This window comes from Balaenoptera ricei, chromosome 8 (assembly GCF_028023285.1).
Source record: "Balaenoptera ricei isolate mBalRic1 chromosome 8, mBalRic1.hap2, whole genome shotgun sequence".
NCBI classification, from domain to species: Eukaryota; Metazoa; Chordata; class Mammalia; order Artiodactyla; family Balaenopteridae; genus Balaenoptera; species Balaenoptera ricei.
Window position 1 is genome coordinate 81,985,807 of NC_082646.1, and position 20,133 is coordinate 82,005,939.

General features: G+C 36.0%; 2 protein-coding genes across 2 annotated transcripts in view; one reads left to right on the plus strand and one right to left on the minus strand.

Annotated features, from left to right (window-relative positions):
• Window positions 1–20,133, plus strand: part of ANO3 (anoctamin 3) — a 425,544-nt gene that overhangs the window by 347,206 nt on the left and 58,205 nt on the right. Inside the window, exons 13-14 of the mRNA XM_059931289.1 lie at window positions 223–319; window positions 6,598–6,658. Coding sequence (XP_059787272.1) covers window positions 223–319; window positions 6,598–6,658 — 158 coding nt within the window. The remainder of the gene's footprint in view (window positions 1–222; window positions 320–6,597; window positions 6,659–20,133) is intronic.
• MUC15 (mucin 15, cell surface associated) lies at window positions 5,934–19,192 on the minus strand. The gene is made up of 4 exons (XM_059931290.1): window positions 18,931–19,192; window positions 12,106–12,821; window positions 10,001–10,150; window positions 5,934–8,127 (listed from the first exon to the last, which is right to left on the minus strand). Exons 2-4 carry the CDS (start codon window positions 12,782–12,784, stop codon window positions 7,967–7,969), a joined length of 990 nt encoding a protein of 329 aa, XP_059787273.1. The 5' UTR covers window positions 12,785–12,821; window positions 18,931–19,192; the 3' UTR covers window positions 5,934–7,966.

Consider the following 20,133-nt stretch of genomic DNA (forward strand, 5'->3'; position numbering starts at 1 on the left):
AAAACAAAGAAGCAAACAAAAAACTCTGTATCACAAAAATCCTAAAAATTTGAGTTGGAGCCACTCTAAGTTCTTCCTCACCTGTCCACCACCCCCCGCCCCAACTATTTCCATTTCTTCTTTTCCTCCCTGCCTTGCGCTTCCCATAGGATTGGCCAAAGGGGCTAAGTACCTCCTAAACATGGAGGTTCATGCTTTCTTTTTCTTCTTTGATTTCTCAAGCCAAGAAATTTGCAAGGCCACTGAAGTCTTCATGTGCCCTCTCTGTGACAAGAACTGCTCACTGCAGAGACTCAATGACAGCTGTATTTATGCCAAGGTGAGTGTGGGCCCTCACGTTCCCCTCCCCGCCCTCTACTTTTTCTAGGAGGCAGGTAGTAAAACGTCCTCCAGCAAACCGCTTTTTACCAAAGTTAAACGTTCCCAAGTGTTTCAACAATAAATATCATTGACAACTGAATAAAACATCACTCTGTGGCAATTACAGAGAGTATATTTTATTAGAATATCTTTGTCTTCCTTTGTTTTTATAAGTGATTATTGCCAGCATAGACCTAAAACGTCCACCTGGAATGACATCTAGATTCTTTTTTGGGGGAAGATGATTATTTCCATGGGTAGTGATAAAATTTTTATCTTCCATGAAGACTCCTGAAGTTAAAATACTTCTAATTTTACAGAGAAAATGAAATAACATACCAAAAGCTCTCAAATTGCTGCCTATTAGAATCACCTGAAGGGGATTTTAAACTCCTGAAGCCCAAGCCACATCCCAGAGCAATTAAATTAGAATCTTTGGATTTCGAACCTAGGCATCAGCATAACTTAAAACCTCCCAGGTGATTTCAAGGTGCATACAAGTTTGAGAAATGTGCACTTGAATTTTACAATTACTATTATTCATTTGTAAAATGGTTTTATTAAAGTATAATTAACAGATAATAAAATGTACATATTTGAAGTATGTAAGTGAATACATTTTGATTATATATATGCTCCTGTGAAACCATCACCACGATCAAGATAATGAACTTATTCATCACCTCCAAAAGTTTCCTCACGACCTCTTGTAATCTCTGCTTCCCATCCCTCCCAAATTCCACCCCTGTGCTCAGGCAACAAACTGTTTCCTATCATCACAGATAAGTTTGTATTTTCCAGACTGTTACGTAGATGGAATCATACAGTGCGTGATTTTTTTCTGATTTATTTCACCCAACATAATTATTTTGAGATTCATCCATGTCATAACATTTATCAATCATCTTTCTTTATTGCTGAGTAGTATTGCATTATATGGCTATATCAAAATTTGTTTATCCATCATCTATTAATGATCTTTTGGGTTGTTTTAAGTTGTTACCATTTTAAATAAAGATGCTACAAATGTCTACAAATCTTCATTTAGGCAAGTAGTGTTATTTCTCTTGAGCAAATACCTAGAACAAAATGGCTGGATTATGAGATAGAAAGGTGTTTAACCTAAGAAACTTCCAAACTGTTTTCCAAAGTGTCTATACCATTTTACATTTCCACCAGCAATGTATGAGAATTCCAGTTTTCTATATAGTCACTGATTCTCAGGATGGTCTGTCTTTTTAATTCTAGCTATTCTAATAGATGTTTAGAGAGATCTCATTGCGGTTTAGTTACTTGGAAAAAATTTGATTCTTTTGGGTCTTGCTTTTAGGATTTGTGAGCTGGGCTCACAGCAGTGCTCTTTCTAGCACTCATTTTTCCCCACAATAAAAACAAGATCTTTCTGTGTACTCTACCCAGTGCACTGTGAATAATGAGGATTTCCAGTCTGGCTGGCGGGAACAGGCACTATTCCTGACTCTGTGAGCGCCTGAAACTGTTTCCTCTAATCCTTTCAGGTGGCTCTTTCCTCAGGTAGCTTCCTCACATTAACGCTCCCTGTCTGGGTTGCCCCTCTCTGCACCCTGGTGACTACACTTTCAGTGTAGTAACCTGAGGCAATCATAATGCTCACCTCACTTGTTTCCTGCCTCTTAGGGATCACTGCCCTTCATTGCCTCACATTCAATCTTGAAATCTGTTGCTTATATATTTGTGCATTCTTTGGTTGTTTCTGAATTATTTATTTTGAACTCATGATGTGGGAAAAATCTGTTTTGTTTATAATTTAATTCTAAAATGTGCTCAGTGTTGAATTCTTTTAAATGTTCCAAAAAGATGTCTTGTTTGGGGAAGCATTTTCTCAACACTTTTTGCAAAAACCAAGTGTATAGAGTCATTAGATGTAAATACGTGTGTTTTTCCCTCTGCCCATGCATTTCAAAGACATATAACAGCCCTAGGGACACCAACAAATCCATATATACATATGTTACTTCTACTTGGACAGTTCTAATAAAACACACTGGCATTATCTGAACACTAAAGCTAAGAATCATATGTGGCAGAGTGATAAAGTGAAGAAACTGTCCAAGGAAACATTAAATCTAGGGGGCCTTTCTCATCTTACAGTATCTACATCCTTCCTTTACTCTGTAGAAATAGTATATGTAGGGACAGGTATGACTCAGAAAGAATTCACTTGGTAACTATTATAAGGTAGGTGGAAAAGTTAGCTTGCAGAGGAGAATATTGCCTTATGGAACAAAACAAGAAATAAAACACACTACGGTGAAATCTTTAATGTGTCTTGTATTTGTTCCTCTGGCTAAGGTAAAATGTAGCTACTTGGTTTACACCTTAAAAATCCGAATTACTCTTCCCTCATTGAATGAAAATAAACATTCTCTTTTAAAATCAGTTTACATACTTAAACACCTAGAGGTTACTGTATGGGCAGTGTCAGAAATAAGGGAAGAGATTTTTAGCAAAGAAACAAGGCCTCCAATCTAGAATCATCTAGCCGACACCATCACTCAGCGACATCATCTAGGAACTGGTCAATTCCTTATGGAATCAATCACCACTTGTGACAAGTAACAGGAAATTAAATCTGTCATATTTTACTGAAATATGTGTGTGCATGTAATAATTTACTTAATAATTTCAAGGGTGTGTTTCAGAGAAAATGTGGTCCTGTCATATAATAAAAATTATATTTAAGTACATTAACATTTTCTTTGGTGACTGTTTTCACTTTTAATACTTAAAAGTATGGGAATTAAGAAATATTTTCAATTAACTAATTCAGTGATATTTGCATACTCTTTTCAAAGCACCTGACACCAAACTGTCAATTTCCATTATGCTAGGATTTCTCAGTTAAGGTGAAATCATCAGGTACAAGGGTCCTGCATTGTTTTTACACATGATTTTTAAAAATTAATTAATTAATTAATTTATGGCTGCGTTGGGTCTTTGTTTCTGTGCGAGGGCTTTCTCCAGTTGCGGCAAGCGGGGGCCACTCTTCATTGCGGTGCGCGGGCCTCTCACTATCGTGGCCTCTCCTGTTGCGGAGCACAGGCTCCAGACGCGCAGGCTCAGTAATTGTGGCTCACGGGCCCAGTTGCTCCGCGGCATGTGGGATCTTCCCAGACCAGGGCTCGAATCCGTGTCCCCTGCATTGGCAGGCAGATTCTCAACCACTGCGCCACCAGGGAAGCCCCTACATATGATTTTAAAAATGACTCAACCTTTGAAGTTAGCCTTATTTATAACAGTTATTAGTATCTGGGGTTTTTTCACTTGTTCAACAAACATTTATCCAATACCTAGAGTGAACCTCAGACTGTATACTGATATTAAGGCTACAACAGAATTAGGACAGACCATCTTTCTTCTTTAAGAAATTTCATGGATGAGTCTGCATAAGATTACACATCAGAATCACCTAGAACTTTTGTTAAAAAGCAGATTCCTGGGCCCCACGTCCTGAGATTCAAAATCAGTTGGCCAAGGGCGAGGCTTAGAAATCTGCACGTTAAGAGGCTCCTCAGGTGATTCTGATTTCTAGGACCACATTTAAAAAGCTGTTGCCCTAAATAAGTAATGAGTTGGGGGAGGGGTAAACAAATGAAGTTGCCATGTTTGGTGTACCCTTGCTCCGGTCCAATGGACGTGGATAGTTACACAGATTTTGCTCTGTCGAAGAATTAGGAACTAAGGAACTGAGAGAGGGCTGAACTTCAGCCTAAATTCCAAACCCTGCCTCTCTCCCCCGTAATCGCCTGGCCCGCAGCGTGGAATCTGCCCAAGAGGCACCTTGTTGACCTTAGCCCAGAGGGGCTTGAATGGAGTATAAGTGGCAGTTTCCAGAGGCTTAAGTTATTCTGAACCCATGAAACAATTTTAGAAAGAGATCTATCAACTACAGTAGAGGAGACATAGAGTTTAAGCTTCCAACCTAATAAGAAATTTATCTCCTTAAACAATATCCACATTTATTGATTTCCAGCCACATTCAGCTCTGCAAGAGAAATCACATGTCAAAGATAGTGGAGAATTTGTGCTAAAACACAGCTTTGTTTGAGGCATAGTTTGCTTCTGTCTTCTTATATCATCCCTATTTACATCAACAATGTTGAATAAAAAGCTTGTCCAGAGGTTCCCTATGCATAAAGGCAAGCTATTTTTCCAATAAAATAATTAACTGCAAATATACATTTGTAGATCAGACAAGCTTTTTTTTTTTTTTTTTTTGCTTTTAGAAAAGTCTGTTATGTTGCTTTGGGATTTTTCTGATCACTCACGATCTAAGCTTGAGCCATCCACACTGGCGACTCTTATATCAGCACCCTAAAAAACCCATATCATCGGAAGCTATAACCACAGGCTTCTAAGCGCTTTTCTTATCTCCACAGTCTCCCCTGTCATAATACACCCCACATGTAATAGTTTAGTGGGTAAAACAATGATTTTGTATTTTTACACTCCTCCTCAGGGCAAGTTCTGAAGACTTCCCTAACTCCCATTCTAGCTTTATCTCCCATACATGTATGTAATCTCACATTACATCAATATGGCATGTATACCTCGCCGTGTCTCGTGGATGTGTTTCTGAAAAGCTGATATTTAAATTTACTTAGTTAAAAATGCCTGAAAGATTTGTAAACAAAACTAATAAAAAAAATGAAAAGCTTTTTTAAGGAAAATACTGCATGAGCAATGACAAATTATGTCTGTGCAACACAATTGTTGTTAAGTATTGCTTTTTATGTGTCACTTTTCTAAAAACACGGCTGTTTCTGGAGCAGGGGGAGCCATTATTTCTTGGTGACCTTTACGTCCCCATGTGTGAAGTCTCTGTTCTAACACTCTAAGAGGCTGTTTCCTGCACTAGGCTTGTTTATAAAGGAAAGCAGACAGCTGTTCAGTTGCTTGGCAGCCGCAGGTGTCTCTGTGGGATGCCTTTGGACACAAAAAAGCTGGATTCCCCCGCTGGGTGGAATTTTATCAACTCTGTGAGAGAATTTCTTTGCAGTCCTTTTCTCTATTGTACATAATATATACTGATGATTGGTGTGAAAACCAAGTCTTATAACATTTTTTAAAAGCCCAAGCCTTAACAGTCTTAGAAGTTTAGAAGCATCTAGGACATCTTGCACCTATCCACCAACTTTCAAAAGGAGCACATCTTTTGTATAATAAAATTTTCAATAATGCTACATAATAGGAAAATATATCCCACCTTTATCTGTTTTATATTATTTTACAGCGTGTTCCAGAGGTTACAATTAAAATACACATTAATGTTGTTTTAATGCACCCATTGAGCAGCCTCTAGACTGTAGACTGAGCGAAGAGGACACCATTCTACTCCCACTTTCCTTAGAATAATGTTCTTTAGCCCCCAATTGGCCTCTCACTCCTGTGAGGATAATGCCCCTATTTTCTCTTTAGTTTCTATGGTATTTAAATGACTGCCAAACATACATTGGCTTCGCTATATTGGTTTAACCTCCCTCACTAAATTATAAATATAGTTAGGGCATTACGCAAATAAAAAGAGGCAAAGGTAAATTGAGTTTATACTTTATTAAAATCAAACAATTCTTACAACCCTGAAAAGTATATTCAATAATGTTGTATAACTGTACATTGTTCTTTATAAAACTTCAGGTCATGTCTGATTAAAAAACACTTGGACTATATCCTAAATGTCCAGTGATTTATGAAATTTCTTGATGACCCATGGCACATTCTGAAAGACATCAGAGAGTAGGGATAGCACTGTGATACCTTTCCCTTGGAAGTGCTGGATCACTAATGGAATTCTGCATTTTGCAACTCTCCCAATCCTGGAAGTTTTGCTAACAGGAAGTGCAGCTAAGCGTGCCTTCACTGGAAAGCTAACTTCTTAAACTCTCTGTGTAGCTTCTATTTGTGGCCCACAAGTACTTCCTCAGGGTACGAGAACCACTTCTAAGCAGAAATGAAGGTAGAGTCAAAGGGGAAAAGAGAAGAGAAGGGGGGAAATGCTGATTCCTCACCTCTCCCCATGAGAAAATCACATGAAAAAGTTGCAGGACCCATGAAAGGATTGCCTATCTTATATTTGCAAACTATAAAATAATGTGATTCCATTGGGAAAGAAAATCAATAGTACCTAAATGCAAACAGTAATCACTGGATTATTATAACCAAAAGTGTGACTAATACTTTTGTTTGTTTTCCACTAAGGTAACATATCTGTTTGATAATGGAGGGACAGTCTTCTTTGCTATTTTTATGGCAATATGGGGTAAGTATGTTCTTCCATTACTTACTTCTTGGCCCTCGTTTTCTGAGGCTGTTGCTTTGTTTATTCATACCCACCATACACACACACACACACAAACACACATACTATGTATCAATTCAACAGTAAAATCTCTTGTTTCGTATGCCCTCTTCACACATCCATGGCTTCTTTGGGAATTTAACTCTTGATTTAATCTTATAATCCCTAAAGCCTCAACCTTCCTATACTGTGGAGTATATTTTTCCTGCCAAAAAGGGCAGTAATTGAAAACAAACTGAAATATACTAGAATCCAAATTAAGCTTCTTGTATTTTCACTTGTGAAAGTGACACTCAGAAAATGTTTTGTTTGCTTAAGTCTTCCATTATATATATTTTTAACCTTATATTTTATGCACTTAGAGATGCAGAATCTATTCCATATATGATTGAGCAATAATGTCTAATACAAAATAAATCCTGTTCCTATCTAACATCTTAAAACTGTAAAAGTTATGTATAGGTATATGTATTGGCTGACTTTTTTCACTAAGTTTCTCACTGAGTTTTTAAAGAACCCAATTAATTGAGGCCTAAAGTAAACCACAGATTGGAATTCCCGATGCTTTGAAGAGAAGTGATTACTTTCCTGGTTAGGGTCAGCTTTCGTACCGTAGTCTGTTGAATGCAAAGTCACTGTCAACTTGGCAACTCAAGGGGCTGACTATGTACCTGCTGATACAGAAAAGTAAAATGTACTAGAATTCAAGCCTCTCACTCCTGTTACTTTAATTTCCCAGGAACAGAATCTGTGCCATACTCTCTTTCTAGCTTTAAGTCAAAATTAAAAAAAAATAAAATCACCCTTCCAATTTTCCTTCAGGAAAATGCCAATCTTGATATATGGTATTATGACTACACAGGGAGCAGTGAACAGTCAATTCACCACCCCCCCCCACCACAAAAAAGTAAAAATGTAATTTGGGGTCCCTATTTTCATTGAAGGATTTTTTAATTAAATTATCGGGCAGGGCAATCATGGTGAAATCTTTCAGTTTTACCTAATTCCACAAACATTTCCTGCTAAGAAAAAAACAGACCAAAATACAAGTTAAGGTTACTCAATAGATGATTCAGCACAGCGAGAAATGGAAGAAAGGAAACCTTTTGGATGATTTATCCTCTATGTTTCTGCTACTCGTCTCATGCTTTTACAGTTCTCTTTGGCACAGGCCACACGAGAGTGATCTTGCTTCAGCTTTTGGATGATGGATTTGAAAGGCCAGGATATAGTGAACATTTGCCATCTGAAGCCTTTTTCCCCTTAGTTTTATACTGAGGTACGCAGTGGAGGTATGTCATCCATAGGAATGCCATCCCGTGCATTTTCTCGGCCTGCTGGTGTAGACGAATCATTCGCAGCGGGGTTATAATAACTAGAATTTCCAAAACTCACATCATAAGGTTCCGGTGCATTATCTAATCGCAGAACTAAAAATGCAACAAAAAAATTGCTTTATAGTGACAGTCTGGAAGATGCATGCTCAGGCATCTGCTAAACTGTAGGAATTGTTCTGGATGAGTTAGTGACACTTTTTTATATGGGAGTTTCAGAGATTAGTTTTGAATTTTAAATAAGTACATATTTTGCAAGCCACATTTTTCTTCTAAAACTATGAACAGTTTAACTTCCAAAATTTCACTGCTGGTGGTCCAAAAATAAAGGAACTAAGGGAGAGATCACGACAGAAATATAGCAATACTTTATATAAAGAAGTATTGACATGTCTCATTGACTTCTGAATCTTGTGAATTCAGAGCCTTGTCAACATGTTCAGAATGTTTACTTCTGGTATAAAAATAATTTTTAAAACGTGAAGAGCTTTAATTTTAAAATGTGTCATTATTTTCCCAAGTGTCTTAATATCATTATGGGTGAGCCATTGAAGATGGAGATGAAAGAAAACAATTTGTAAAATCTTATGTTTCCTTCTGAGAGATCCAGGTTATTATCCTGATTAATAATATTGGAGATTGTTTTTATTTTCAACAAACAACTAATTATTATTTCTTTTATGTTCTTGAATTCAAAGAAAACTTGGGGCACTAGGTATTTGAATACTAAAGCAGGGACTACTTACTAATTAGACTAGTAATCTAATTATTCAGCTAGGTATTCTCATATCCTACCTATTCCTTAAGTCTTCTGTTTACAAATTGGACCCCCAGGAACCTTAGGAATTTGGGAAAGGTGTCTCAAAGCTGAAAGAGTAAAACAGGTGGTGTGATTGAATTATTCCATTATGCCTCAATCACAATATCTTAGATTATATCAAGCTGTTAGACTGAGCTTTTGCATGTGATAACATTTAAAGAAAATATTCTGAAGTTAAAAAAAAAAAGTTTGGAAAACCCTGTTGATTGAAATCCTATCCTTCAATTTTGAAAAGTGATAGTTTTTATTTTCTATGGATTGCTAGAAGCCCATAAACAGAATTCAGTTAATTTACAATTAATGGATTTGATTTTGAAAATTAATAATATATCAGTAATGTTCCAAACTTATCAAAAATCAACAAGACTTTATCAATGAGACCCAACAGGGGCATTTAACTATTTTTTATGGTAGCAAGAGTCCCTTGTGTAAACCAGAAAACAGATTTTTTTTTTGTCCGGAAATATTAGAGAAAAAAAGGGTTGAATCAAGCATTTGAAGTGATTTTATTTCTGTCCTAATTACTACTGCATTATTAAGATCAAACTCAGTGCTTTATTCTTAGCAGACACATTTCTCATCCATAGATGTGTGGTGGGTTTTTTGCATCACATGATTGGGAAATTTCTGAATTAAGGTTTATCTGACTTTATTTACCCAAATATGCAACCCTTTAGCAATTCTGTTTTAGAGACTCATTAAGATAATTAATAGAGGGCTATTGTATACGTGTAAACTTTGCAAGAGCTCCAGATTAGAATAAATCATTGTTCAAATTACTGCTACTAAGAGATCCAACAATGGTGAATAATGGCTTCCCAGTTACTTGCTAACAAAACTGGCCATTTTGTTCTTAATATCATGCCATTATCTTTCAATTATAATGATATGTTTTAGGTTCTGGGATTATTACTTAAAACCAATTGTGATGCGATGAGCAACAGTTCCAAATGGTTTTAAAATTTCACACACAGTTCCATAGTTATTTCGGTTATGTTCTTTGAGAAAGAGAGAATAGATCAGAATAAATCTTTAGTTCGTTTCTGTCATACGAATCTCTAAATCCCTTCTAGATAACGCAGAGAACGTTAGCAACTTCACTTACTTAAAACCACTGTGTACAGGTGAAGTTCTGAAAGTTGTTTTTACCTGGTTCATTTCTGTCGTCATAAAGTCGCCGATGGGAAAATGAGTCTGTTTTCCTTTTTCCACACAGCAAGTAGCCAACAAGACTAAGCAATGAAGCACCCAGAATAGCACCTAAAATGGCCCCAAATACTACTCCTGTATTTCTGTTCTCTAGAGGACAAAGAAAAAATAATTTAAAGATAAGAAATAGAAAACAATTATTCAAAGAACAGAAATATATACATGTGGACTTTGTGTAACCAAAGAATGTTTAACACTTTGTTTAAAATTAGATAATGGATATGTATATACAGAGAAATATATATACATTGTGTGTGTGTGTGTGTGTGTGTGTGTGTGTTTTATAAAGTACTGAGTTTTGGGGATATATTGGAAAATTTGCTTCCTGATAAATAAATTTGAATATCTTGAAATACTTCTAAGCTTTAGTTTTATAACTGTCTCATTACATATTAACACTAATAGTACTGAAATGCCATGTGTATTCTCTATTAAGATCTAATTTCTATGTTGAATTCTATATTACATTTTTAATCAACTCTGAATCTCTGATGAAATTTAATGATGAGATAAGCTTTGAGTTTGTTTCTATAATAATTGAAAAGTAAAAAGCTAATGGGAGTAAGTAGGTAATAGGAATTGAATCCACAAACCCCAAGTGAAAAGGCATTATGAAGAAAAAGAAATATATCCTGATAGAGGGTATTTCCAAATACAACAAATAGACCAAACAAAGCAGGATGTTTGCAGTGCCTTGCACATTGCGAACAGATGTGTAGGTCTGAGTTAAAGGAGTCCAAAATTTCATTCTATCATCCCCTTTACCAAGCACCTTATTTGAAGACTAAGTCATCAATAAATCACTGAATGCTTCCTGGATTTATACTTAGTGCATTTTATTTTCAGGTTTAAAAAAATTTTGTTGAGAAGCTTATTAATTAGGTAGGCAAGAGGTCTTATAGGGTCTCTAATTCTATATCAGATTCCATTTATACACAAAAAACATGTTGGAAGGTTAACAGCAGCACATTTTTTACCAAGATAAAAGTGAAGCAAAGTTAACTAAGTATTTTTTGATTAATGAGCAATGGTAGGATTAAGTACTCAGTATTCTCAATATGTATATTAAGTTTAGAAAGACAAAACAGAATAGTTTTTAAAAAAAATCTTTCTGATGGAATATCAGAGTATGTATGAATGGAAAGATATCTTAAAATTATGAAAATATATGTACGTACAATATATTGGTTGCAGTACTATAATAATCCTAGATTTCAGAATTTAAAACTTTTCCTGTACACTAACAACAACTTTCAAATAGGAATTTGTTTATATGATTTGGTGTTTATATCACTAATATAATCTGTAGATAAGTTGTATTGGAAATCAGTGAGTTCATGAGGGGGAAAAGAGGAGTTATTTTTTTTTAATTCAGAAAACAAAAACATGGTTAGACCTGAGAAAATAAAATAGAATGAATTTTCATTAAATATTAGAGATCTTTTCCACTTTATGTTTTAAAGCTTGACTAATCTATAAATGAAACAGAAATGTCCCCATAACACAATTTTCTTGTGATACTCAAAGCTGAATTCCATTTTTATGGTGTCCAGTAGGTACTGAACTAAAAATTGAGGGTATTCTTCTGTTGAGTTTAAATTTTTAAAATACATATATTTTTATATATTTTTAAAATATATATATTTAAAAATACATATATTTTTAAACTTCAGTTGTATCGTATTCCTAAAAGCCTGTGAAATTTCAGGTAGTCTTTCTGAAATGCAGTAAAAATTATTACCCAGTATCTCAAAACTGTACCACTACCTCAGTTTCTGTTTCTTTTCAATCTAACCTACTTCTCATTTTGTCCCAGTCTCATCACATTCTCACATTCCCATACAGTAATGACTAGTATATGCTGACTTAAGCCCTAAAATCCCTTCACTATTCACTATGAATATCATGGTTTCTTCTCCCAAAATGAGAACCACCTGTGCTATTGCAGTCTCCTTTTTTTCTAGTGTGGTACATTTCTTAGGTGTAATGACTTATTTGGAGATTCAGTTTCACACAAAAGGAAAATTAAATCCATTTATATTTACCTTCTTGGGGGTCTGATGTATTTGGAAAGATTTTTGAATTATTGGTGAATTTCAAGGTGGGATATAAAGTTGTTTCTTGATAGGCAGTAAACCCCGCCAAGCTATCTCCAGTCATGGTAGGCCATCCATCTGTTTCCATTATCATGGGGGTCACAGATATGGTGTTTGATCCTGAAGGGAGGTTGCTAACTGTAATGGAACTGTTGTCAGGAGCTTTCATGGTATCACTGACCGAAGACCGAGTGAAGTTTTCGGAAGATACAATAGCTGTAGTATTGGGAGGTGCTGAGACTGGCAGAGGATTTTCATCTGCTACGGATGAGTTCCAAGGCAATTTAGAAACAAAGCTGTGGCTCAAGGGAGGGCTTGGGGAAAGTGTGGGCATGAGTTTCAGACTGGAAGAGTCTGTTGACAAATTATGGTAGAAATCTGTTCCATGGGTTTTATTTGATGGATCCCCAAAAGAGAAATTACTTGCCTTGGGATGGGAGGTTTCTCTATTTTCTTTATCTGAGGTTGAATTTGCTTCACTTTCCAAAGGAATAGATTGATTTTCCCTTGTTTTTAAGTCTTCTGCAGTGTTTTGTGTTGTGTTTATTTCTTGACCTTCTCCATGGCTTCCAAATAGTAGTAAACTAAACAAAATTGAAATCAACAGAATTTTGGCTGAAGTCAACATTGTAATCTTCTTTGGTATTGGTGTTAATAATGAGAATCTGAAAGAAAATAATGACCATTTGAATTATTAAATGAAGTATTGAGGTTTTTTTAAATGGATCTACATTTTTAAAGTGATAAAAAAAATCCAGAGATATAATGCTGACATGATAGTACCATACTCTTTATTCCAAAAGTTTGTTTCCTTTGGATTTTATTAAAACTAGAGTCACTGAGTTCTATTTCACTGAGTTCTACTTTCTATATGGTATTTCTTTCTTTCTTCCTCTAGGGAATGCCATGCAAAATCTTTGTCAAGCCAGACACTATTTCATTATTTCAAAGACCATTTAGCTTGGGACAAGTTGAAATACACACACACACACATACGTATTGTACAATATATGGACTACTAAGTAACTTTTTAAAAATAATGTAATATAGGGCTGCTTTCTTCAACCTATTTTTTAAAAAATGTTCTTTATAAAGATTTAGTTTGGAGTATTTATTATGAAAATGATGTTATTGATTATACAGTAAACATACCACTTTAAAGTGAGTTAGTCAGGAACTCCACTTGAAAACATTTTATTAGTTCCTAATTTGAGTTACTTGAATTTGAGGTTAACATCTCTTTTTTCACAGCATGTTTACTTCATGTTACCCTTTTTCCTATTAATCCCAAATAACAGAAAGTCAGAAAGACTTTTAGAATTGGGGATTCTTTCATTGCATTCCCTTATTGTATAAATGAAGAATCTGGTTGTGAGTGTGTGTGGAAAAAAAGTACCTAACTAGATTGTGGCAGAGTTGAAGTTTGAAACCATGGTTCTGACCTCCAATCTGGGGACATCATTCTGCCTGCCTCTTAAGTGTGGAAGCGCCACAATTCATAGATAGGAGGATATGGGGGAAAGGTTTTGAAATTATATTTAAATTGTAATTCTGGTTTCTATCATGAATAACATGTGAAAAATAATCATCATATTAAGCAGTTGCTTTATCAATATCATAATCATACTGACTTCACAGTGTTCTGCAGACTAAATGAAATGATTTATGTAGAAGTACTCTAAACAATATCTGGCCTAAAGTAAGCAGTTAGTAAATGTTAACTTCCATTTCTTCTTATTAAAATATAATAATATTTCTATAAATGTCTTACAGTTTATAATATCATCTCATTTGAGCCTCACAATGATCCATTGAGACAAAAAGAGTAGCTCACGTTATCCCCATTTTGCAGATGAAGAAACCAAGGTTCAGAGTGGCCAGTAATGGAAGCTAGAAGCAGCACTGAAAGCCAAGTCTACTGACTCCAACCTAATTAGGTGCTAAAATATAAAGTGTTTTTAATTGAAAAAGGTAAAAAAATGTTAGACTATTCCTCTTCAAGCAATAAAGTCTGAGAACTGATTTTATGTTCTTTGAATTGGACCTTAGAGCTTATTTTTCACTAAAAGCCTCCAGGATGACTGAGATAAGAAAAGGAAGGAGGTGCAACTGCTATTATTTATGTCCAACATTAATTGCCATTTCTTAAAAGCTCCCCCAGAAATTTTTACAAATATTTTCAACCTTGATGATTTTTCACTAGGGTCTTAGGAGCCTCTAAATTACTCCCTCTGATTATCGTGTGGTTTTAAGTACCCCTCTCCTTGCTTAATGATTACTTACACAGTGGTACAACTTAGACGTATCTATAATACATCCTGATATAATATTTTTTTCTCCAAAGACTTTTAGCAAGCAGTCTATACCTGTGGATTTCTAAGGTTTAAAAGATATAGTAATTTCCATGCCCTGTGCTTATCACTTAAGAAAGTTCTACTTAAAAAGCAAGCAGGCAGACATACAAGAACATTCATAAGGGCATTATTTATGTGTCTCCAACCTAAACATCCACCAGTAACAGGTTGGATAATAAACTGTTTAATATTTGCACATGAAAAATAAACGAGATGCACAGATGAGTTGCATACAGTAACATGAGTGATTATCACAAATATCATGCAGAGCTTAAAATGCCAGTTGTACTGTATGATTGCATGTTTATAAAGTTCAAAAACTAGAACGTTAAAAGTCAGGAAAGTGGTTACTTGTGGGAAGGAAGGAGACAGTGTTGATTGAGTGGGCATGAAAGGGACTTCTGTGTGCTCCTAATAATCTGTTTCTTCACTTGGTAGGGATTATATAGGTATTTGTATTTGTGATAATTCTGTTTACTTATATTTCGTTCACTTTTCTGTGATAATCAAGAAAATTCATTTAGATCCTAAAAATTGTTAACATAATTGGAAAACATATTACTAGTATGCATCTATTACATCAGATGCTTTGCATGTTTTCTCATTTAATTCTTAACAAAAACAATCAAACAATAAGGAAGGGATTATTAATCCTATTTTACAGATAATTAAATGGGACATAAAAAATGTAAATAATGTATTCAAGGACACATAGCTAGTGGCTGTAAGATAGGGTTAGGATTCAGACCTTGGCATTAAAAGCTAGTAATCACTCATCTATGTAACAAAAGTTACAAAGGAGTATAGAATTTGGTAATCAGCTGGTTTTTAGAACTCTTCCCACAAATGTTTTCTTAGCACAGAATAATAAAAAATAATGAAATCCTCCAAATTTTATTTTAACCAGAGCAGGTGATAATCCCACATTTTCAAACACTAGAAAAATAGTGACTTCTCCCTTAAGTGCCTCTTAAACATACTAAGTACACTTTTATCCTAATTTAAGAAAATCCCAACAATTGTCTCCATGGTTTCTAGATAAACACTTTTACCATGTAATTTACAGATTAACATTAACAACACAGGAATGATTATCCCCAGGACCTGAAGTTCACCAATATTTCATTACACTGTTGCTTCACCTAGCACATTTAAAATACAATTCAATTTAGTTTAAAAATTCGTACATGGACCTTTTCAGAAACAGCTCTTTCCTGTGAACTCTGTCAGTTTCATAGCAAACGTTATAACCTTTTTCATTGTCTACTGCCAGTGATCTGATTTGTTTATGCATTGTACTTGGCCACCTGTCTTATTGTTAGGCAGTTTGATTGCTTTCCCTAAACCTAGGCTTTCTGGTTATTTTCTCTTCCTAAAGAAGTGGTTACCAGAGGGGAGCAAAAAACAACCCTTAGCTTTTCATCTAATTTTCTCATAGTGTCACATGAGGAACGTGGCATAGAGCTTTTGCTCCCTTCCAGTAATGAGAATCCACATACCAAGAGTCAACAAAATGAGTTTTGTTGTTCCTGTTTCACTTTGCTTGTAACATGGAACCACCAAGGGGATCTTGCTACCCTTTACCCAGCTTTTGATTGTAACTTGAAAACCTAAGGTATCAACACCCCCAATGAGCCAAGCATTCTGTTACTGCCTATAATTCATTTCCAGGGAAAAGAGAGAAAGGGAAGAGTGGGATAAGACAGTATGTTGTGAAGGCTATTTGCCATTTATTCCAAAATTAAAACAGTTGTGGGAAAGGCTTTTGTGAATATTGATTCGTTCCTGTTGTCCTAGCTTGGCAGCTGGGGACAACTTTGCTTCTGCTCTCTGGCTTCTAAGAGAACAAGGTTACACCTCTTACTCAGGTCCATTCATCTTAAAGGGACAGAAGCAGCCAGGAATTGAAGCCATCAGCTATTCAGAACCCCAGCCCTGGATTTTTGCTGGGGCAAGAACTAGGCAATTTTGGTTAAGTTTGACCCCATTCTGAATTGAACCAAGCACATTATAAGCAGGGAAGGTTAATGGAAGTGGTACAGAAGCTCCAGAGGACAATAAAAGTACTCTATATTCTTTACCTTTACCCTTTTCTTGCAGCCTCTTTCCATCTCTAGAGTTGAGACATGTAAACTGTGTGGTATATTTGTGTGTAAAGCTATGCTGGGTGATGGATGGCATGCTTCTGTGTTCCCAAGTTCATCAGTCAACCAGGTGCACAGTAGAGACAGAGAGAATGTGGGGATGAAAGGAAGTGAAATTGGAGAGAGAGAGAGAGAGAACCAGGAGGACGAGGCAGCATCATTTCTTCTGTTCTTTGCCCCTTCTTGCCCCTAGGTGGAAATTCCTAAGAGGACTTTTCAGGATGTAACCTAGGAACAGAGATAAACTCATTACAAACTTGAAAAACTTCTAAGATGAGAATTATTATAAAGGGAACAGAAAGAGAGAGGATTTCCATCCAATTTGTGATACCTGAAACAAAGATTCTAAATCTTTCTGTATATATTGAAATGTTTTTATTGTTTCTAATGTTCAGTAACTTTTAAAATATACTTTCGGAGAGTGTGAGTTTCACTGGTTTTTTTAAAAAAATAATTCGTTTATACAAAGAAAATGAAAACTATTTTCTCCCCTGTCTTTGGTGTTGGCACTAAAAAGTGGTTTCACATTACTACTTTTGTATAGAGGGCTTCAGGAGGTGGTGAGAGGGAAAAAAAACAAAAAAAACCAAAAACCTGTGGCCATTAAGGAAAGAAAATCCACACTTACTGTGCATAAAATTGTTCCTCCTTAAGTTCGTAAAGTTATTATTCTGCCCAGCCGTCCTGTTGTAACCAAGTCATACCCATTTTATTCCAAGCTTTAAAAATAAGGAGGTACCCTGGTTTCTATCAGGTAATCAACCCATGCAAGGGAAAAGAAATGCTAGTCATTCTAAACTAAATCAAAATCAGAAATGTTAAATAAAAACATTACTTTAGCTGCACTGAGGGGATAATATAAAAACATGTTTCTGTAGTGAAATAACTAAAGAGTATATTCTGTACTACTTCTCTCTCAGTTGCCTGTGATCATTCTTCTTACAGGTTTCTGGCTAAAAATTAAGACAGATGAGTTTTGTTTGTCTTTGTCATAGGAAACTCAGTCTGACGTGTAGCCAATATCCCAGGCAGAGCTTGAGTGTTACACTGAGCGGACTTTCCAATCTTGGACAGTATTTTGCTGTCCCTAGATGAAAGAACCACAGTAAATGAAGACATAAGGAATTATGCTTCTCGAAATGCCTCTTTTATAAGAGGGTTTTGAAAGGGTGTGAAGACTTAACTAGTCAGAAGGTAGGATTATACCTGAGGACCCACATCATTTCACTTTATTTGAGTTTAAAAGAAAGAAACAAATAAAAGGAAAAACATGACTTTCTTTCAGGAAATAATAAATTTCAAAAGTTTGTAATCATTTTAATTAAAAGACTGAGGAATGCATAAGCCCAGGAAAATAGATACCATGTCATACTCACTGCTAACTTGGGCATTCTCAGTCATAAACTTCAATGCTGAAATAATTAGGTGGAAGAGTGTTAAGCTTAGAAAGATTGTGTCTCTAAAATAAATATTCTGGACCCAAATTTCCAAACATGGGGTTTTCAGCCTTCTCTCGTGTTTCACTATCTGTAGAAGCAGCCTCTATGGACTGATTAGAAAGTGTTAAACAGTAAATCAGCATCCCTTTAATAAGAGAAGCCTTACACAGAACAAACTGAAAATAAATTTAAGAAACTTATCCACATCTTTGATCCATGGGATGTCTTTTGCAGCGACTGTCTTAGCCTTTTAGATTTCCATTGAGTGCTATACATGTACACATACCATGCTAAGTAAAATAATACATAGACATCACTTTGCCAATTTTTAATTAAGAAAATCTTTGGGAAAGATATATAGAAGGTTAATAATTCATTGCATTAGCAGACTGTTTTTCAAAAGCTACCGTATTCTAATACTTTAGCAAGAACCTTTGAACCAAATGCATATTTTAAATCTAAATATTCATTTAGATTCATGTAGCCACTTCCACTTTAAACATTTTGAAACTTACTAAGATCTGACTTAAGAAAACTCTCTCTTGTAGTCACTTAGGTTTCAAGCAAGGTTTTTATTTAACTCTTCAGCTGGTTTCATCATCTAGCAAATTTGGCAATAATTCTTAAAGTTAACTCACTTAGCACAGATGCTCGTTTGGAAGGTAATTACTTAATGAAACAACTACCTGTCTTTACAAGGGTCTCTGTAGGTACTTGCCAGGCTGTTCTGCCAAAAGTTCAACTTGCTTTGATTCTATTTGGTAAATAAGTAAGAGAGAGAGCGAGAGAGCGAGGGATGAGAGACTAGGGATCCTGTGTAATCCAGCACACACTTACCTTCAGGTCTAGGCGGTGTTTACAGACAAGAACTGAAGTATCACAGCTGTTCTGGCTGGAAGGAGTCTGCCTTGCATTAGAGAAAGCAGCTGGGTTAGGTGTGCTGATGTCCCACTGAGCAGGAGGGTGCCAGAGAAACAAAATTAGGTGGGGCTGGTCGTATCTTGCTTGTGTAATAGAGCACCCAAGAACCTGACTGACCTGCTTCTCAGCTGTCAGCATGACGATATCACCTCATTCAGGCCTTTAAAAAAAAAAAGAAAAAAAAAAGCCCAACCCTCCAGTTTTCATAGGTTGGTTGCTTTGACTTTTGGGACAGGCTAGTTCTCTTAAGTGCTGGCAAACAAAGGACATACATTTCTTGCCCTAAATGAAAAAAAGAAAAAAAAAAAAAGGACAAAGACTTTGGTAATGGTCCCTGCTCTATCAGGAATTTCTGACACATGCTGGGTTCCCCCTTTGCAGGTGAGGAAACCAAAATGAGTCAGCCCTGCACCTGTCGCTCAGGTGCCAGCCACATGCTGTCCTCCTAACACATAAACAAATCTTTCTTTCCCGTGGTGGGGATGCCCTATTTGTGTACTTAATACCTGAATGGAGAAAGTGGTGTCTGCAGTGCACTGAAACTGGATTTATAGAAAGGCACAGTTAACACCAAGTGGATTAATGTGCATCGGATCCTTGAGAAAGCTGAGAAATATTAAGTTAGAAATCATCACCAGGACTTCCGGAAGTTTGCGGAGTAACTGGAGTCTGGCTGAGAATGGCCACGTGATCCCGAGTAATCCCGGGAGCCTGCTCAATTAAATAGTTTCCATCCTGTGTTTTCTTTGCTTTTCCTCTCAATTTAGAAGCCGGAGAGTTTCAGAAGAGCCTGAGTAATGCTTGATTAAATACTAGAGTTGAATAACAACCTGGCATACTTCCTTCACTTCCTTTCACTGCTTATGAAAGGGAGAAGAGTGAAACTGCACTTTCTGGGAGATTCTGCACATCAATATTTGGGGACTGGCGCCAAGGTCTGTTCAGCTCAGTACGCCTGAGGTTCATGCTTAGTTTCTGTTGCGCAAGGAGATAGGTTTCCAACTGCTGAGAGAGAAAATGAAACTTTAGCTAAGGTTCAGGAGCCTCAAATTGAATGCAAAGAATCTGCCCAGTTAATTGGCCCCAAGAAAGAACACGGTAATCCTATAGTTTCAAACT